This window comes from Brugia malayi (genome assembly GCF_000002995.4).
Source record: "Brugia malayi strain FR3 genome assembly, contig: Bm_v4_Chr1_scaffold_001, whole genome shotgun sequence".
NCBI classification, from domain to species: Eukaryota; Metazoa; Nematoda; class Chromadorea; order Rhabditida; family Onchocercidae; genus Brugia; species Brugia malayi.
The window spans coordinates 13,453,130-13,476,086 of NW_025062475.1; the positions used below are offsets into that span (position 1 = coordinate 13,453,130).

Genomic DNA, 22,957 nt, shown 5'->3' on the forward strand with positions numbered 1-22,957 from the left:
AAATAAAAATTGAATGATTATTAACAATGATAAGATAGTTTAAATTATTAAAAGTTTAGTAATTAGTAAAATTATTTTTAATAAATTTTTTTTGCATACTATTATTTTAATAAAATTTATTGATTTTTTTCTTTTTCTGAAATAATCCCATAATATAATTAAATTTCATTTCTTCTATTTACTTCTTAATGCATTAAAATGAGTAAAATATTAATTAAATTTAATTTAGGAATATGTACAAACAATTAAATTAAATCTAAATTCAACATACATTCATAAAATTTCAAATTTGATATTTCTAAAATTATTTGAATTTTGCTGCTACTACTGTTATTGTTATTGTTATTATTGTTATTGTTATTGTTGTTGCTATTGTTGTTATTGTCTGCTTCCCGTATTATTTCCGCATTTGTGCATTTATAACAATAGCATTACTAATAATTTAACAGTCTAATTATAATGGTCTAAAATTTAATCTAAATTTGAAATCAAATATTAATTTCTATCCCTCATATCATTTGAATAAATTGAAGAAAAAAAAATGGAAGAATGTATTATTAAAATAAAATTTAAAAACTTCACACTAAACAGCTATTTATAATGAATGCATTGAAAATTTAAAAAATGATATCATCGATTAATTAATTTAAATTTGAAATGATTAATTTAAAGTTTTGTTTTTTGTTTTTTAAATTAAACAAACACGTTTAGGTTTTTCTAAATGTTTATTATTTAATTGAATTTTGTTTTGATCAAATTAAAATTATATTCAATTTCTTTATTCATCCTTCTAATATCATTTAAAAAATAAAAAAATTAAAAAAGATTTTGTTACAAATTATTTGTGTTCCGGAAAAATTGAAAATACGAATGATAAAAGTGATAAAATTATCAAATTTTATATTAATGTTGTAAATAATAACTGCAATATTTCTTCATTCATTGATAACATATCAAAATTATCAATCCTATAAATTGTTAGCAAACTTTCTGCAAATATTACAAATAACAATTCGAAATGCATCTTTATTCACTGATAACTTATCAGAATTATCAATGTTACATTTATTAGCAAACCTTTTGCAAATAATAAACAAAATTATTATTACTATGGAATAGGAATCATTGAAAAATTTCTTATATGCATATAAAAATAAAAAAAAATATGTAAACAAAAATATGTAAACAAATGAGTATTTTCTATTTGCTAAAAAAAAAAAAAAAAAATTTTTAATACAAAAGAATAAACATTTTTCTCGGAAAAAAAAAAAAAATTTATCAATTAATTAATTAATTACTTTTTTTTTTTTTTTGTTAGAAAATTGATCGATAATAAAACTTTTTATTGAATTTGAATTTTTATTAAATTAAATTTAATAAAAATTTAGGAATACTTTTTTTACGGTCTTTTTTCTAATTTTTTTTTTTTTTTTTTTTCATTCTTTTATTTTCACTAAAATTTTCGAAGAAATTTTCTTCAGTTCATTGCCATCTATCTTTCCCATTTCTTTCTCATTCTTTTTTTTCATTTTTCACCTCATACAATCATTTCTATTATTCATTCACGTGTGCGTGTATGTGTGTATGTGCGTGCGTGTGTGTCACTGTATGTGTGTGTGTGTGTGTGTGTGTGTGTGTGTGTGTGTGTGTGTGTGTGTATGTGTCTTTGTCTGTGTTTGAAATTATAATGCATTTATGAGGAATAAGCGAGATCACGAACAAATAATAATTGTCAATTTAGATATTTCATCAAATTTTTATTATAATTCAATATGAAATGAATGTTTAGATTTTGTCACTAATTTCAAATTTTAAAATGAAAATTTATAAAATTTGCAAAATTTCCTTCTTTCATTTTTTTTTTTTTTTGTCATAAATGAAAGGAATTATTTGAAATGAAATCATTGTTTATTTATATCAAAATTATGTCTGGCAGTGATAATATAGCAAAAACGAAATGTCAAAGTTCATTTCTTGGCCGTTTGCTTCATTTCAATTATTGGCGAACCAGAAATGAGCCTGAAATGTATTATTTATTAAAGATATTTCTCAAATTATCACTAGCATAGATTAGATGAATTAATTAAGCATAAATAAATAATTTTATGTAAACTTCTTAGCAACTTTTTCTCTCTTTTTTTTTTTTTTTTTTTTTTTTTTTTTTGGGGGGGGGCATCTTTAAGTAATTAGGCAATTATTTCAATCATTACTTTAAGTACATTTAAATTTTATAAATAAAATAATAACATTAAATGATTTTTTAAATTTTAATTCAATTTAAATTTTGCTAAATTTTCATTTTTTTATGCAGTATAAATGATAAAACATCAAAATCATTGCTTATTTCAAATATTATTACTTTAAGTACATTTAAATTTTATAAATAAAATAATAACATTAAATGATTTTTTAAATTTTAATTCAATTTAAATTTTGCTAAATTTTCATTTTTTCATGCAGCACAAATGATATGAATTTATCATCAAATAAATCAAAATCATCGCTAAAAGATACTGAAATTGAATTTATCGATATTAGCGGCGCAATCATAAAATCTGGCTATCTTAGTAAAAAAATTTGGCGCTTTGGTCATTCTACCAGTTATTTTGTTCTTCGTAATAATGGCAAATTATGCTTTTATAAAAATGAAATAATTGCTAAAGATCGAAAGAAGTATAAAGGTTTTACCAATGTTAAGGTTTTAAATTAATTATTAATTAATAAAAATTATTATTATTAAAATTTCTCCCATAAATTTTTTTTTTTGCAAAAGCAAAAAAAAAAAAAAAAAAGAAAAGTAAAATCAATTTAGATAATTTATAATAGATAAATAAAGCAGTATATAATATATTGCTAATTTTATAATATAATTTATAATAAATAAATAGTTGGAATAGATAATTTAAATAAATAATTGGATAAATAAATAATTGGAATAGGTAATTTATAATAAATAATTGGAATTTATTAAAGTGATAAATTGAAATTAATCGCATAAAATTATGCAACATTTTAATAATAATTTATTAATTTCATTCTAAAACAATGTTAATATAAAATTTTTATCATTCATTCATATTTTATTTAGAAAAGCTTTTTTTTAAAAAAAAACAAAAAACAAAAAACAAAAAATATTTGAAGGATATTTATATTGTGCCAAAAGGATTGAAAGAATTTATAATTTATACAAAAAAAAGTATTTGGTATTTGAAAGCAAAAACAAGCCAAGATCGTGATGATTGGATTAAAAAACTTAAATCTATAAGGTTTTACAATTATTTTACTTTCTAAATTAATTATTTAATTTTTATGATTTCCTTTTTTTTTTTTTTTTTTGCAAAAAAAGCGGTGGATGAAATAATTAATATATAATTAAAGATGAAATAATCAAAATGCTTTTTAGATAAAATTGAAAATACATTTAAATGAAATTGATTCATCAATTTAAAATTAATTCGTTTTAATCATAGCAATAATTAAATTAATTTTATCATTATTTTCTTATAGGGCATTTTTACGAATGAAAGAAGAGGAAGAATTGAAACGAATTTTAAATCCTCAATTAAATCAGCAAAAAAAAATAAACACAAAAAAAATTATCACTGAGATGGATGAAACACTTCAAATAACGTATAAAAATTTACGTGAAGTAAGCAATTTAAATTTTAATAAATCATAATTAAAATGAATTTTAAACATTTTAATTATACTTTTTTCAAATTACATTTTTTTTTTATTTCGATTAGATTTTAATTATGTATTTTTTTTTTCTCAATGGATTATCAGATAGATTAGAATTGCTCTATGATAAGTAATGTATTAAGAGTAGGATTCAAAAAAAAATTTTTTTCTTAATTGAAATTAAATTTTTGTTTACTTATTTTTGCATTTAATTAATTAAATCTACAATTCCAATTAGCAATAATTGTATGCAAAACTTTTTAAATTGTTCAAGCATATTTGTTGAAATTAAGCTATTTTAATTAACATATAATTTTATTTAACATTAAGAAGTTTTTTTTTTTTTGTTAAATATTTAATCTGAAATGGTAATTTATTTATTTATTTTTTTTTTTTTTTAAAGCTTGAAGTGAAATTAAATGATTTTCGACATTCACTTTTGAATGGTAAACAATTTGATAAAATTCAAATGGCAGATATTGATGATACATCACATAAGATTATAAAAGATATTCAAATTAGTTTGCAAGCAATTAAAAGGTTTTTTTAATTTGTTTTATTTAAATTAATTTTAATTTTTAATTTCTATATTGGATTAGTTTAACTAATCAAAAATTTCGAATTTTTAGTGACATTTTTTGTTGAATGATTAAAATATTAAAACTATTATATCATATTGGCAAGTGAGAATTAATAAAATGTACTCAAATAATTTCATTTATTAAATTTTAAATAGAAATGAAATTATAAAAAATTTTATGTTTCTTATTTTTCTTATTATATTTCTTATTCAATTATATTTAATTATTTCAATTTTAGAATAAAATATAATTTTTTTTTATGATTATTATATGAGAAGAAAAAAAGAAGTAAGATTGAATAGAAAAATGTATGAAATTGAGTTAATTTTACTTACTATCATAACATTTTAAACATTTAAATTACATATATATAAGTAATCATAAATTAATTTTTTTTTTTTTTATTAATTAAATTTGTGTTTTATTTTAATTTTTTTTTTTTTTTTTTTGTTTCAGATATTTTATAAAATCAAAAAGTCTACAAAATGAAATGAAACGTATTATTCATGATTTAAATTATGAATCACAACAACGCTCAAATTTAATACGTCAAATAGAATTACAAGCAAAACAATTGAATTGCATTGAAAAGGTAATTTAGTACATTATTTATTTTTTTAATTATTATTTCAATTTTAGATTTTAATTATTTCTTACTTAATTATTTCAATTTTAGATTTTAATTATTTCTTACTTAATTATTTTAATTTTAAAAATTGCACTGAAAAGGTGTTTTAGTGCATCACTTATTTTTTAATTATTATTTCAATTTTAATATTTATTTCATTTAATTATTTCATTATTTCAATTTTAAATTTTAATTATTTCTTACTTAATTATTTCAATTTTAAAAATTGCACTGAAAAGGTAGTTTAGTACATCACTTATTTTCTAATTATTATTTCCATTATAATATTTATTTCATTTAATTATTTAATTATTTCAATTTTAAATTTTTATTGTTTCTTACTTGATTATTTCAATTTTAAAAATTGCACTGAAAAGGTGTTTTAGTGCATCACTTATTTTTTAATTATTATTTCAATTTTAATATTTATTTCATTTAATTATTTAATTATTTCAGTTTTAAATTTTAATCACTTCTTATTTAATTATTTTAATTTTAAAATGAAATATAATTCTCATTTATGATCATTAGATGAGAAGAAAAAAAAAAAGAAATGAAATGAAAGATTAAGAAAAAAAAGCTATATTAGAAATGAAATATTAAAAAAATTATCAAATATTTTCGCCTTGTTCTACTTATCACTTAATGTTATCATTTATCACTTATCACTACTGTGCTTCAGTCTGCACGATTAAAATCAAATTTTGCATCGGAAGAATTAACAAAGCTCAACGATTTACTTTTAGCTACTGAAAGTGAAAGTGAAAGAGAAATGTAATTTCTTTTATTTATTTATTTATTTTTTTGTTGTTCCATTTTTTTAATATATTTATTAGAAATTTTAATATTAGTGGAAAAAAGAAAACAATTTTAATAAATTATTATTGCAGAATTCATCAATGATATACTTAAAAAAAATATATATAAATCATAAAATTAGATTAGTTTTGATAATATTTAACTTTTTAGGGTTGGAATTAGCAGTTGGCAAGAAATTAATTTTAGTGAAACCGGAACTAGCGAATCAGTAAAAACGGAACATACACCTTCTACGGTATGTTATCATATATTTTTTTTAAAATATCCAAAAAAATAAATTAAACTATTTGAATTGCTAGAAAGTTTAATCTTTAAAATTTATTCATTTTAAACAGTTATTTCATATTTTGATAAAATAAAGTTTTAGATTAAGAAAAAAACTTCTTTATCTGCAATGCCAGTAGTTCTGAGGTTTGTTTTAATTTAATTTTTTTTTTACATGAAATGATGAAATTAAATTATATTATTTAAAAATAAAAAATTTTAAAATTTTTTCAAAAAAAAAAAAAAATCCAGCTAAGTTTAATAATGAAATATACAATTTGTTTACTTTGCATTGATCTATTTAACAAAAATAATTCAAATTAAAAAACATTTTTTTTAAAGTTTTATTTGAACAAAAATTTCTTCCATTCTTTTTTATCATTATTTTAATCTTTCTTTTTTTTTTTTTTTTTTTTTTTTTTTGTTCTTATTAAAATTTATAGCAATGCTGAGAGAAAACAAAATTTAACGAAATCATACAAACCATTTCTTACTTCACCAGTGGTATTTTTTAAGCAAGAACCAATTAATACAAAAAAACAGTAAATTTTTAAAAATTATCATTTTATTATTATTATTTTTTAAAAAAAAAAATGCAAATAAGAAAAAAATTTAAAATGAAGACAAAAATGTTAATTGGAAAGGATATAAATTAAAAATTTTAGAATAAAATTTTTTTGAAATGAAATAAATTAAATGAAAGAGAAAGTAAAGTAAAATGTAAGCAATAAAAATCAAATAATTATAATTTAAAAAAAAATTTTTTTTTTTTTTTTTTTTGTAGAGCAAAACAACGTATGCGGAAAAGGCGTACGCAAATACCGCAGCGGAAAAAAACTGGTGAATTATTCTTATAATTTCATCTAAATTAATACAAAATTATATTCATAAAGTTTTTTTTTTTTCCCATAAAGAGGGTAGGAAAAAAGTGGAAAAAATCATAAAATATATATTTGATCATTGGTCATTGGTCAGAGATGTCATTGTGGTCATTGCTTAAAAATGCATTGGGTAAAGAATTATACAAAATACCATTGCCAGTAAATTTCAATGAACCATTAAGTTTCATACAACGTTTAACTGAATGCTTGGAGTATTCAAATTTAATTGATAAAGCAGCAAAAATTCAAAATTCCGCAGATCAAGTAAAAACTATTATAAAAATTTTAATTTTTCTTCCTTTTTTTTTTTAAAATTTCATATTGAAATAGCAGAGAAAAAAAAAAAGTAAACAATTTACAAATTCTTAAAAAAGAAAATTTCCTTTTTTTTTGAAAATTTTTGTTTAAAAATTATAACAAATACATATTTATGAATGAAAATATTGTAAATTTATTTAAATTATAAAACTAATTGTAATTCTGAATTATGTTGGAAATTTTTTTTTTTTAAAAAAAAATATATATGCAATGTTTTTATTTATTATAAAAATTAAAGAGAAATTTGAAATGAATGATAATATTTAGCAGAAAAAATTTTTACACTTTATTCTTTTACAAATTTTTTTTTTTAATAGTTTGAAAATTAATTTTATATTTTCGGAATTTATATATGTTTAAACTATGATAAGAGCATATTAATCAAATAAAATTTATAAATTTTGAGATGATTTATGTTGCAACATTTGTTATTTCAACACTTTGCAATACGGTATTCCGGACATGCAAACCGTTTAATCCGTTATGGTGTGAAACATTTGAATTTGATCGAATGGCAGATCTTGGCTGGCGAGCAATTGCCGAACAGGTCTGTGCCTAAATTTTATTTCAAATTTTAAAATACTTTTTTTATTAGTCATTCAAATTATTTATATTAAAAAAAAAAAAAAATGAAAAAAATATGATAAAAAATTTCTTTCTTTCTGTTTGAGAAAAGAATTTTATTTTTCTATCAATTTTACAGAATTTTTTTTTCTTTTTGATTTTGGTTATGATATTTTATTTTATTTTAGAAGTTGTTTGAGAATAAAGTTATTAGCATATTGTTTGACCTTTTGCATGACCTAAATATTGGGAAGTTATTTAACCTTTTGCATGACCTAAATATTGGGAAGTTATTTAACCTTTTGCATGACCTAAATATTGGGAAGTTATTTAACCTTTTGCATGACCTAAATATTGGGAAGTTATTTAACCTTTTGCATGACCTAAATATTGGGAAGTTATTTAACCTTTTGCATGACCTAAATATTGGGAAGTTATTTAACCTTTTGCATGACCTAAATATTGGGAAGTTATTTAACCTTTTGCATGACCTAAATATTGGGAAGTTATTTAACCTTTTGCATGACCTAAATATTGGGAAGTTATTTAACCTTTTGCATGACCTAAATATTGGGAAGTTATTTAACCTTTTGCATGACCTAAATATTGGGAAGTTATTTAACCTTTTGCATGACCTAAATATTGGGAAGTTATTTAACCTTTTGCATGACCTAAATATTGGGAAGTTATTTAACCTTTTGCATGATCTAAATTCTACCACTTTTGTAGTCAATCATTTTTAATGGTTAATATAAATATTTTATAATTATTGTTATTAACAATTTTACTCATAAATAAACGCAAATTACTTTAAGCTTAGAGTTGGTAACGAAATTTTATTTGTAAACTTTTTATTTAAGAAATATGATTCAAAATTTCCAAAACTTACTTTCACGTATAATATAATTTGTTGAAACTTACCTTCACGTAAACATTATTTCATTTCAATAAGTTACTAATGTAACATCACAGTAAATTCAGTTCTTACTTATTCTTCCGCCACGTGCTCTACTTGATCTTACGCCACGTTTAATCTTACGTTACTGACTTTTCCCACCTTTTAGTCCTTTGCTTCCCTTTTTTTTTTTTTTTCAAACATTCGTAACGTAACAATTATATAAATCTAACATAGTTACAATTTAACAATGTAATTTATTCATCGAATAATTTCGAATAATTTCTTTTTTTTTATAAGTAAAAAATAATATTTCAAAATTTTAAATTAGCAAATTTAAAATTAATAGGTAAGTCATCATCCACCGATTAGTGCAATTCATGCAGAAGGAAATGGTTGGATATTAGATGAAGATATCGATGTGCATTCACAATTTCAAGCAACAATTATGAAAATTTATCCAGAAGGAACAGCTAGCATTTTTTTTCCGGTACAAATAATTTACAACATTCTTCTTTTCAACCTTTTCCTTTATTAATTTTCAATTTTTTAAAGTTTGATTTTTTTTTTGAGAGTGATTTTTTGATTGTTACATAAATATCCTTCTTAAGTTTTTTAATTTTCAAAATTTTAATTTTTTTTTAAAGGTGATTTTTTGATTGTTACATAAATATCCTTCTTAAGTTTTTAATTTTTAAAATTTTAATTTTTTTTTAAAGGTGATTTTTTGATTGTAACATAAATATTATCATTAGCATATGATAATTTTATTTTTTTTTTTCTTTTTTTTACAGGAAACAAAATCATTTTTTTATTGGACAATGAAAGATATTAAAACATTTGTAAAAGGTTTTATTATTGGTCCAATAACGGTGCACAATGAAGGAAATTGTGTTATTATGGTTTTTTTTTTTTGAAAAATTTCAGAAATTCAATCACAAAATATGCTAATTTTTGATCGTTAAAATGTTAAAATCATTTATTAATAATTAGATTGAAATGGATAGCATTTGAATAGTTTAGTAGTTAAAATTTAAAAATAATTATTAATTCATATTTTGGCGTAGCATTAATTATCTAAAAATTTTTGCAAGAATTTTTGAATTCTTATCAACAAATTATAATAAAAATTGTGAAAATGGAAAAAAGAAAAAATTATTTGAATTATTTAAAAATTGTTTATTATTACAGAGTAAACCGGATGGCATAAATTGCGTATTGAATTTAATTCGACATAAATTTTTCTCAATTGATAATGAACGTATTTTTTCCGGAACAATATATGACAAATTCGGAAAAGAATTATATTGTTTAAGTGGTGATTGGAGCCAGAAATGTACTATAGTAAAAGGAAATGATAAATTTAAGATAATTATTTGATTTCTTTTTTTCGTTTTTTTTTTTTTTTTTTTCCATTAGCAGTAAAATTTGCAATTCAAAAATATTCTATCAAATTTTTAAAATTATTAAAATCAAAATTAAATGTTAAAGCGTTTTTTTTTTTTTTAAAAGACAAAATGAGTAATGCTTATAATTTAGAAATAATGGAACTAATTTTAAATATTCAATATTTCATTTTCTTAAATATAAAATATTTTGTTTACTTTTTTTTTTTAATTCTTAACTTGATTTAAAAATTAATTGAAATCAAAAAATATATTATACAAAATTATTTCAAAAGTATTATCAATTTTATTTTTTGTTGGCTTTTTTCAAAAAGGTCAAATTATTTGGACAAGAAATGTGCAACCTAAAGAATCCGAATTAATGTACAATTATACAGCATTAGCAATTGAACTCAATGAACCAGAAGTTAGTTTTAAATTAAAAAAAAAAAAAAAAACTTTAAAATTTGACACACAGAAAAGTTAAACTTTAAAATATTAAAAACTAAAAAAAAAAAGTGCGAATGTGTTTATGCTAATATTTTGAGTTATTATTTCTTATTTTTATTTTAAATTCATCATTAAATTGAAATTTACTTTTCCTTCTTTCTGTTCTCGATTATATGAATTGAATTAAATTTTTACATGAAATGATTTAATTTCATTTTAAAAGATGGAACATTTCAGGATGATGTAGCACCAACCGATTCTCGACTTCGACCGGATATGCGTATGATGGAAAATGGTAATTGGAATGCGGCAAATGAAGAAAAAAAACGTTTAGAAGAAAAGCAACGTATTGATACAAAAAAATATCAGGTTTTCAGGATTCGGTTTTTTTTTTTCTTTTAAATTTTAAAAATTTAAATATCATTTTTTGTTTCTGTAAAGTTTCTGATTACTCATTTATCGTATTAGTTATTTCTGATTTATCAAGCTTTGCTGATAACAAAAATTTCACTGAATTTATATGTTTAACAAATTTTGGTCCTTGAAATAATCAAATTCATCATTTTAATTAAAATTAAAAATATTTTTTGCAAAATTTCTATACTTTGGATGTATTATTATCACTTAATGTGTTTTTTTTGAAATTAAATATGTAAATTTTTTTTGGAATTAAATATCTTTCATTTTTTTTTCTTCTATTCTTGACTGATTAATTTTAAGCGAACATTCTAACTTCATCTATTTTCCTCGTTTAAACTTTCTATTGCTAATTTAATTTTAACAATACTACATTATTTGTTATAATATAACTAACAAATCTAGGTATTACTTAAGTATTACTTATAATAAAATATAAGAAATATGTATAACAAAAATTTCTAAATAAGTATATCCTTCGAATTGCGCAAAAGGTCTTTTTTTGTTGTTGGATGGTTCAAAGTGCGCGTGGCTGTGACACCTAAAATTCATTTGACAGGTAGAAAAAACTCAAATAAGAATAGCCTAAATTGTAGGTATGTTTAGATCTACCCTAGTTATAGGTTAGAATTATCGTTGTTCTAGGATAATTATCCTAAAGGTAGTAAATTTAACCTACCCATGATTATATTTCATTTGATCTTTTCAAGTTCAGATTTGTTAAAGTTAGAAAATTTTACCGGAATCACATATTGCCATCGTCCAGTATAGCTTCCGGTATAACTTCGGTATAGCTTCGTAAAAGCTTTGTAACATGTCAACGTCATCATAAAGATGGAAATTGCAGAAATTGCAAAAGGAGAAATATGTATATATATTCAATGAATTGTTTCTTGTTTAATTTCAGGAACATTCATATAATTTCAGGTTTTCAGGATATGTTAGAGAATGGCGAAAAAATAATTGAACGACCAATATGGTTTAAAAAATGTTTTGATCATTGCTGTGGTACATCACGATATCTTTATCAAGGTCAATATTGGAAATGTAAAGAAATGAAAGATTGGTCACATTCACCAAATATTTTTAATTGAAAATGAAAATAATAAATTAATTGTAAACTTTTTGTTTTCATTTTTCATTTAAATAATTAGAATAAATAAATGCATATTGAATAGATGATTGTTTATTGTAATTTATTGAAAACAACAACAAAAAAAAAAAAAACAATTTAATAAGCTTATTGTTTATTCAAATTGTTAGTAATATAAAAATAGCATCAATAAATTTAAAAAAAAAAAAATGTAAAATATTTTTTTTTTGTTAATTTATGATAATTCTGTACCACACGTACACGGGAAACATACGTACGTATAATTGATGAATCATTCACGACACACTGGTATACTTTAATCATTTTTTGCAATTGGCTTAACAAATTCAACTATTTTGCATTTTTGTAAATTAAATTTATTTATTTTAAAAAGTTTCATTAGTAGAAATTTTTTTCCCCTTGTAAACACTAAAGTATTTTATTGTAGAATATTCCAGTGTAAAATTGAAAACCACAAGTGTGGAATATAAAATGGTGTGACCTTTAACCTTGCATGTTTATCTATATTTCTCTTAAAAGAAAAGAAATCGAATTGCTGTGAATCTGACGACATATACATATGTTTGTTTGGAGAATTATTTCATATCTTAAATTTTCGGACGACAAAGGGTTCCAATGGAGGACGAGTTCCAGTCGAGAGTTTACTTTCTCGATGAACTTATCATATTATCATTCTCGTCTTATCATGAAATACCCATTGATAGTAACATTACTTTATGATTTCTTCATTGTGACACGCTGTATTCAATGAATTGTGATCTTAAAAAAACTTTCTAGAAACTTTTGATTATATATTTTTGTTTTGATCTAAAATCTTTTGTATGAAATTTGCTATAATTTATTATTATTATAATTTGTTTTTTTGTTTTTGGAATTTGTGGTGAATTTTCAAAAATTTTTTTGCTCATTTTGATATGCTTTTTCAATATTTTCATTGTTTATAATCTTATTTTAGCTATTAATTTAGTTTCTATTAGATAATTTAGAAATCATTAATGATAGAAGTTATTTAACTCAAATTTCAAGTAAAATAAATAAGCAAAAATTTATCAAAATCATCCTGATAAGACATTTACTTTTCTATTTTCAGCCGTATTTTCTATCAAATACGTGTTTATACAGTCTAAAATGTTATACTTTACATTATAGTACACGTATACTACACGTACGTGAATCACTTTCTCATTACTAACCTATCATAAAGTGAATTTTTACGAAAACTATTAAAATCAGAAATCCATTAAAGTTTTTGAATTCTTTCAAATTTCAAATATTTTAATTCATTTATTATTCATTCTATATTGGCCTAAAAATTTATTAATTTAAAAAATGTGAAAAAATACAATTTCTTTTAAGCAAAAAGCGATGAATTAATTGCTCAAATTATTTCTCATATACTTCTCGAATCTTTTAAAATATAAAAAAAAATTAAATTTCCAAACTTTCTTCATAAATTTTTTAAAATTTGATGATCAATTAACTATCATTCAGTAGTATCGTTCATATATATATCTCAAATATTTCTCTCTTTTTTTTTTTCTTTTCACAAAAAAATCTTTTTTCATTTGATAACACCAATTATTTACATCAGAACATTAAAAATTTTCGTCCCAGACTTATTATAATATTTCGCAAAGAAAAAAGTTTGAATTTCATTTTGAAATATTCAAAAAAAAAAAAACTTTTCTATTTTTTGAAAAAAAAAAAAAAAAAAAAAAAAAAAAATTAAAACATACAATTCATTATGAATTTAAATTCCATAATTGATTACAAAATGTATAAATTAATTATTAAATGATGAAATTTATAATTGATTATATTAAATTTAATATATTCACTGCATCAATACTTCGTCATTATTTTCCAAAATAATTGAATGAAAAAAGAAAAAAAGACAAAAAGAATATTAAATTTTAAATTCTTTTATCTTTCCGCTTATTTAATAAAATAATTTTATGCTTTTAAATTTATTAAAATTAATAGAGAAAATCCCTCCTTCTACTTTCCCACCAAATGAAACAGCAATAGATATTAATGTATATAATAAATTTGCTAATACAAACATCCGTCTTCCAATTCTAACAACAAACGCTTCCTTTTCACAATTCACAATTCAATTCATCCTCCCTCCCTCTCTCTCTCTCTCTCCCTCTGTCTTTCCTTCTCTCTCCCTCTCTCCCTCTCTTCCTTTTATTTTCTTTTCTTTTTCCAACTGCTAAAATAAGTTGTGAAGTAATACTCTTTGCTCATCGATTCTTTCATTATTCCTCATTTTCCTGTCAGTTAGTCATAAAAAAAAAAAAAAACTTTTTTTTTAATTTTATCAAAAATCTTTCTTTTCTTTCTTTTTTTTGTTTTCCGTACTATTTTTTTTCTTGCGCTATAGACCGCTTATCTTTTCCGCTCCATTTCTTTTCACTTTTAAAATTATTCATTTCGACAATTTCTTCTCGACCACACACACATACACACACACACACACACACACACAGATGAAATCATTTGTTTCATCCATATTTTCACAATTTGTATGAAAAAAGGTAGAACGAATGCGTGCGGAATGCGGCATGAACATGTGATGCGGAAAGGAATAAATGTGGAACGGATGCGTAAACGTAAAATGTATTATGTGCTGCTTTTTAGATATGTTAGTAAACTTAATTGCTGGCCATTAGCACATGAAAAATTTAACAAAAAAAAAAATTGAATATGAAAATAAAGACGGAAAATAGTTTGTTATCAACAAATATATGCGGAAAGATGATTAAATTTGCCTAAATTTGCTTACAAATTAAAAGAGCAATGATCAACATAAAATAATTTCAATTTCAATTATAACGAGAAACATAAAATGGTTTTTTTTTTGAAATTACTTCATTCCGGAAGCATTAATTTCAGAGCCTAGAATTTGCCAAATTTATTTCGATCATAAATTTTACAAATTCATTTTTGAATAGTCTAATTATTACATATTCAAAAAAAAAAAAAAAAAAAAAAAAAAAAAAAAAAAAAAACTTCGTTCTATTATTTCTTAAATATTCAGATACAAAAAGGCATAGAAAATTTGTTAAACTTTTGCTTTTTTCGTACCTTCTTACTTACTTACTTTCTTACTTACCTACTTACTTACTTTCAATTAACTTTAGCATAATTGTATTCAAATACAAAATGTGTGAATGCTAAACAATCATTCAACTTTCTATAAAAGTAAATTGCATTATTTCTCGAATTTAAAAAAAAAAAAAAGTGAGTTTAATTTCTTTTTTTTCATTAGCAAGAAAAGAGTAGAAAGAATGTATATTATCAATTGAAGGATAAAAATTTGCTCTGTTCAATTGCGCCATTATTACTTTGTGATAGTATTGCTAAAATTGTAATAAACAAATTTAAAAAAAAAATAAAAAATCTTCGAAATGTTTGCTTTAACTTTGCTTTTTGTTTTTTTTTTTTCTCTCAAAACGAAGAAAAAAAAAAAAATGTGAAATATTTGCGTAGTGATTTATAATCAATCTAAATGATTTAAATTTCAAACTTTTTCACATTTATTTTTACTCTTTAACTACTTTCCATCTACTATTCTTTGTTGATTTTCTCTTTCAAATATATTATTATTATACTCTTCTTCTAATCACTTTAGATAAATAATTTTACAAATTACTACTGCTAATGTTGCTAGTGAAAATTTGAAAAATTTTTTGAAATTTTTACTACATTAAATTTAATAATTAAAAGAAAATTTTGAGTAGTAAATGTTACAACAATTCTTTTCTGCAAATTATTGACATATAAATTATTAATTATTAATTCAATTAACATATATCATTTCTATTTTTCACATAAACTATTTTAATATTTTAATTAATTTATTTTGAAAAGGATTAAATTAATATTTTAATCATTTCCATCGTCATTATTACTTTCTTGTTTTTTTAAAGTTTTATAATAATAATATTGACAATAATAATAATAAAAATAATAATATCAAAAGTGAAGTGATATTTGATTATTATGTTTGCATTTACAATCAATTTTAATAATTTAAAATAAACTATCAAATATTCTAAAAGATACTTTTATTAAAAACTTTTAATTACAAACAAAATCAAATTCACATTTCAAGTCTTAGCAGTGCACATTTGAATTTACTAAAAAACTTTCAATGATAGTAGTAAATAAGATGGAAATTGTTTTCAAATTATTAATGACAACATTTAATAAATAAATTATTTATATATTAATAATTAATTCAAAAAATCCCATTTAAATCATTAAAATTTCAGATTAAATCATTTTGTTTTTCTATTAAATTTTTTGTAATATATAATAATTGATGATTTGTTTACATGTTTTCACATTTCTTTTAATTATTCAAAAAAAAGAAAAGAAAAATCAATAACTTTTGCAAAAAATTCATTTTTACAATTTTTTTTTTTTGTTCCTTCTGAATGATAAATACCATTTAAAAATAAAAAAAAAAAAAGAAGAAAATTTTAAGATAAATTAACTTTTATCATTATCATTTAATCATTTCTATTTATCCATTAAATAACACTGAAAAATTAATTATTAGTCATTTGCATAAAGAGAAAATTTAAAAATTTTTTCCTTGTTTACACACCTTGCAAAATCTATTAATAAACATCATCATAACAAATAGATTAAGCTATAATAATAGCTAAAATATGAATATTTTTTTTTTTTTAGTTTTAAACAAAATAATTTAAAAAAAAAAAAGAGATAAGTAATAATTTTAAAATTTAACTATTCTTTTTTGCTCAACAAATAATTGCCATTTCTTTGATGCAAAATCATTATTTAAGTAAATTAGCATTTGAAAAATTTTTATTTTATTTTCTTTTTTTTTTTTTTTTTTCGACAAATTATGATTGTTTCAATAATTCTTTTCTTTTCTTTTTTTTTTTTTTTTTTTTTTTTTAACTTTACTCATTTTTTTTTTCAATTAGTTTTTGTTATTTTAAAAAATTGTAATTAATTAATGCATGAATGTTTGAATTAATTAGTAATGCCTAGCATTTGTTTTCATTAAATATTTTTCTTATTTTATAAAAAAATTACTTCTTCTATCGTTTAATTTTATTGTTTTTTGTTTTATTTTAATTTAAAATTTTTTTTTCAAAGTTTTATTTTCATTATTCGATTATTTAACAAATTATTTGCATTAAAAATTTTTCTTCCTTTGCCAATTGTCTTTAATTTTTTCATTTACAAAAATTTATTTATTCACATCTTTCTTTTCATACCTATATTTTAAGTTATTAATTACCTGTCAATTACCTGTTGAATAACATAATAGAGCAATTATAAAAGACATTTTGCAAAGACAATTCCGAGTGTCAACCTAACTTCATTTGAATTATAATCACAAAATGTTTCCAACAAATTTTAAATATAACAAAAATGTTTTTTTCACAATTATTATCATCACTTCAAATATTTTTAATCAGCAAGAAGCGCTAATGACTTTTTTGCGCCCAATTTTTTTTTTATTCATTTGAAGTTCTGATTATGATTTAGAAGTATCTTTTCACATTTGTCAAACTGATAATTATTTTTCAAATGGAAAACTAAAAATTGGAAAATGTTTTAACAAACTTTTATTAACAATAAATTTTTCTTATCATCAATAAAATATTCTCAATTTAAAAAGAAAGAAAAAAAGAAAAAGAAAAAGACATTATGTTTAAAATATGCATTCAAATTATTGATTTTTCATCTCTTTATAGGATAAAAAAATTTTTCCGGGAAAATTTTCCGGAAAAATTTTTTCCAGAAAGTTATTAATTTCATTGTTTTATCAAAAATACACAGAAAAATAAAAGTAATATGAAAATCAATTCCATTTTGATAAAATGAATGAGAAAAGGTAAAGTTTAAAATTGATAACACATTAATGATCATTTCATTTATTCAATAATTTAATAATTCTATTTAATTCTTAAGGTCTGATAAGTGATAAGATAGTTGAGCAGTTGAAATGCTTTTCAAATTTCAAAAAAAAAAAAAGAAATTTTCACTTCATCAGTGAAATTTTTATTGGAAATATTTATTGAAAAAAATGTAATAACTATCAAACAGTTTCTATCGCATATCATATAAATTTTAAATTTAAATTAAAATTTAAATGAGAAAATATAGTTCAAATTAAAAAATTAAATCTTCACGATACTATTAAATGTTTTTTATTAAATTGTTGAATGAATATGCAGGTGTGATAGATGTAAAAATGAAAATAATGATTAGAATTAATTGCTGCAATTATTGTATCTAATCAATTTGATAATTAATTAATGTCTTATGATAAGTGATAAGGTTAGTTGAGCAGTTGAGAAGTGTTAGCGCCGAAAAATCCAAATTCAGCGAGAGCATTAATGATACAGATAAGGCGAAAAGATCACCGGAAAAAACATTTTTGGAAAATTATTAGTGATAAATTTCAATTTCATTTTTCAAAGTGATATTTGTTTTGAAATTATTTCATCTAAAATATATAATTGGTAGCAAATTTAAAACTAACAATCAACAAATAAAAGATTAAATAAGTAAATAAAGTAAATATTTAAGTAAATAAAAGAGTAAATAAGTAAATAACAATAAGAAGCAAAAAATAAAAGAAAAAATAAGAAAAGGAAAGATCGAATTGATGTCTCAAAGGAAAAAAAAAAAACGATTTATTATTTAACAAAATAGTACAAATTGAGTATTATTTAACTTAAAATTTAAACTTTTAAACTTAAACCTTTAAAAAAAAAAATTAATAAAAAAGTTTTACTTTAACAAATTTCAAACATTTTTTATAGTACCTATAAAAAATACAAAAGTAAATCAATCAGGCTATGTTAATCAGTTATAAAATCAAATTATCAATAGTTATTATCATTGTTTGATGATTGTAAAATTGCAAATGATAAAATTGCATGGTAAAAATTGATTAGGTAATAATTATCAGTAAAAATACAGCAATTACACTGTTTGCAATATATTTCTCAATTCAAAATTTAAACCATTTCATGAAATGATAATGAATTGATAAGCTTATCACTAGAAAAAAAAGCACTCGACAAATGAAATTATTGAAACTTAATTGCATAAATCGAATCATCAAATTATCAATAAAAAATATATTATTCATAAATTTATACAATTTACATTAAAAAAATGTTTGAACAAAATATTAAAAATAAAAGTATGAATTGAATTATCAAATTATCAAAATAAAATAAAATTAAAACAATTTATATTAAAAATAATATTAAAAATACAATTTAAACAATTTATATTAAAAAATAAATACGTTAAAAATTTTCTTTCATAATTATTTTCAAAAATAAAAACAATCTATTAATAATTTTAATAACTTTTATCAAAGCACTTTTTTTTTTTAAAAAAAAAAAGGTAATAAAATAAATATTTACAAGTATTTTTTAAAAAAGAAAAATAGTAATTTAATGAAAATTTCATCTTTATTGTTACTAATTTTTCTTTTGTCTTTTTTTTTTTTCAGAAAATTTTTTCCAAAATGAAATTTTTAATGTTTGAAATAAAAAAAAAAAAAAAACTGAATATATATGAATAATATAAAAAATTGCACATAAAATTGAGCACTTAAAAGTTGTTTAAACAAATGATTGTTGTTACTTTGATAAGTATTGATAAGTAGTGTTATTACTGATAAGATATTTTGTCGAAAGATTAAATTGTACAATGATCAGTGATTATAGACAGATCAAGTAGATAGAAAATTGGGTATAAGAAATAATGAGAAAAAGATGGTTGATGGCATTTCAATGACATTTTAATGCCACTTTTTTTTTTGTTGAATTATTTTTATAAATAATTTTAATAAATGTAAAATTAATAAATCTGTACAGTTTATATTGATAATTTAAATAAAAAATATTTCATTTAATGTTTGTTTTATTAATAAATTTCATTTATTTATTTAATTTTATTTCATTTTTTCACTTTTTTATTTTTAAATTTTATTTTCAATAAATGTAAAATTAATAAATTTGTACAGTTTATATTGATAATTTAAATAAATAATATTTCATTTAATATTTGTTTCATTAATAAATTTTATTTCATTTTCTCACTTTTTTTTTTTCAAATTTTATTTTCATTTATTTATTCATTTATTTCATGTTTATCAGCAATTTCTACTATTTCAAAAATTTTTTCTTTGCTTTCATAAACAACCGTAATTTGTTTGTAAGTTGAAAATCAATTTTGCCAAAGATCACAATCTCCTCCCTATCTCTCCCTCTCTCTCTCTCTTTCTATCTATTTATAGAGAGAGAGAGAGGGAGAGAGAGAGAGAGAGAGAGGGAGCAGTAGAGAAGAAAAGAGATGAAATTAGGATATTCTTTCAATGAAATAAACATTTCATAAACGTAAACAAATGATACTAAGAATATATATGATGGAGTGAATAATTTTACCTTTAGAGTGTTTCTGTTCATGCTATTGGAATATGTTTACATTTCTGCTTGTTTACTTTTTTCATCATTACAAATAAACTAACAACGCATTTTGAAGCAATCACTAATTGATAATAGAAATCATTTAGTTCAGTGATGTGATTAATTGATAAATTGATATGAGATATTACACTAATATCAATTTTATTGATCTTTTTGTCACATGGTACTTCATTTGATGTCACAGCACAATGACAAATGAATGATGCAATTGCTCAAATATTAAATTATTGCTACTTTTCAGGTTATCAATTCGTTTCGTGGTGATATTTTTGATAAATGCAATAATTTGCAATAATAGTAATTAGTGATAATGATAGTAATAGCAATTTGTTAATAATTGCTATTCATTAATAATATGATCTTTTGTTTATAAACTGGTAATTGCTTTGTTTACTGCAATTATGAGTGTTTTGTTAATTATGAATTCTCATGTATGATTATTACAATAATAGTAATTAATAATAGTAAAATAATAATAAGTAAAAATAGTATTATCATTATAAACATTGTTATCATTTGTTATTCTCATATAATTGTACATTTTATTTTGTCTTCTTAAATTATCAATAAAATGTTATATTATCATTATAAACATTGTTATCACTTGTTATTCTCATACAATTGTACATATTACTTTGTCTTCTTAAATTATCAACAAAATATTAATCATTACAGATTTTAAATAATATAATGATAAGAAGATAATATGCTCAAATAAATTAATCATCATTTTCCACTTAAATTCAATAAGTAATCCCACTTGAGAAGAAAAAAAAAAAAGTCATCGCTGAGAAGAAATGATGTTAAAATGATGAAAATGTCAAAAAAGCGAATATCATTTCTTTCAATAATTATTAGAAATTATTTGCTACAAATGTTTTTTTTTTTTGATAACAAAATATTCCATTTCATTTCTGATCACAAATCTTATCACTGATCAATAAATATATCATGCAACAACTCTAACAATTTGATAATTTGAAGTTTTCATTAAAAATGATACAAATATGAATCACAAATAATAATAAGATGCTGTATAATCGATTATTTTCTTTTCTTTTAGAAGGGATTAAAATTTTCTAAATTATTATTTTTTAAAAATATAAAATGCTAGTAGAGCAAATATTTTATTTATTTTATTACTAACTTTGAATTTCAATAATAATATTTTCGTTCGATCAATTCATTTATCATTTTCTATCAATAAGCATGAATTGAAGAAAATATATGCTTAAATGAAATATTGTTGCAAAAATCATTCATTCAGTACTTTTCCTCTTGTCAAAATAAGAATAATACATTCAACTTCGATTGTTATTGATGCTAAATTTGTCATCTTTGTAATCATTTGTACTTCAACAATTTTTCAGACACTGATAAAATTTAACGTTTTTTTCTTTTATCTTTTTTTTTTTTTTCTGGTTCAAAAAATTTTCATTCTTATTTATGGTAAACAATTGCTAACATATCATATGGTTCATTAATCGATTAGATATAATTCATTTTAATTTGTAAAGTAAGATGAAAATTTAGAACGAAAAAAAGAATGCAGAAAAAAAAAAAAAAAAAGAATTTTAATTATGGATGTATAAATTCATCATCATATTGATTAAATTTTTACATTGCAAAAGAAGGCAAAAATAAGATTGTTTACATTTTGCAGAAAAAGTTAACCTATCACAGTTAATTATACAATCACAGAATAAATGTCAATTACTTCTAAAATATCATTCGGAATTTCAAACATTGAAAGAATAATATTTCATATATTGAAAGAATGTTAATGAGAAAAACAAAAAACAGAAAATGTGTACAACTTTTATATAATAAATAGTAAATTTATGTGATGTGCATAGTTATCACAAACAATTTTGATCGAAATGTGTAAAAATTTTTGTGACTGACTGATAAGAAGAAGCTTCTTTTCTTGTTCAAATTTAAATTTCATTATTGTATTTTCATGTCAAACCACTGTTTTCTGCACAAGCAATCAAATCTAATTATTTGCAATTTTAATTAATATCACCAAATCCTGAATTGATGGATTATTAATTTCAAAAATATTAACAGTTACATTTTCAAAATAAAAATGAAAAGATAAATGCTATGTGTATCAAATATTTTCCATAAAAAAAGGCGGTTTAATGAGAGCAAAAATAACTTAAATAGTTGATAATCTAATAACAGATAAATCCTCTATATTGCTAAAGATATCGAACAGAAAGTATGAAAATTCTAAGAAATTAATTCTAAAAAAAAAAAAAAAAAAAAAAATTTGAAATTCTAAAAACGAAATTAGGCCAAGAACAAATATCATCCAAAAAAAAAAAAAATAACAAGAAAAAAAACCATATGCAAATCATTCATTTTGCACAGTGGCAAGCTTAACGGATAATACCTAATTATAAAAGATAACAATGTGCTTCTCTAATTATTCATTTCATCTCTTGACCCTTGAC

General features: G+C 20.7%; 1 protein-coding gene and 1 further gene across 2 annotated transcripts; one reads left to right on the forward strand and one right to left on the reverse strand.

Annotated features, from left to right (window-relative positions):
• Positions 1–1,925: 1,925 nt before the first annotated feature.
• Positions 1,926–12,477, forward strand: Bm8299 (Uncharacterized protein; the record flags this gene model as incomplete). Its single annotated transcript, XM_043077771.1, has 19 exons — positions 1,926–2,026; positions 2,461–2,698; positions 3,142–3,266; positions 3,508–3,649; positions 4,085–4,221; positions 4,719–4,854; positions 5,573–5,664; positions 5,860–5,944; positions 6,077–6,120; positions 6,758–6,813; positions 6,949–7,118; positions 7,579–7,719; positions 8,981–9,121; positions 9,426–9,533; positions 9,823–9,967; positions 10,352–10,443; positions 10,704–10,835; positions 11,819–11,915; positions 12,425–12,477. 19 exons carry the CDS (start codon positions 1,926–1,928, stop codon positions 12,475–12,477), a joined length of 2,235 nt encoding a protein of 744 aa, XP_042933705.1.
• A 7,786-nt stretch (positions 12,478–20,263) lies between these two features.
• On the reverse strand, positions 20,264–20,347 carry Bm15603. Its single transcript, XR_006227986.1, has one exon. The product of XR_006227986.1 is annotated as a pre-microRNA Bm15603 (primary transcript).
• Positions 20,348–22,957: the final 2,610 nt, after the last annotated feature.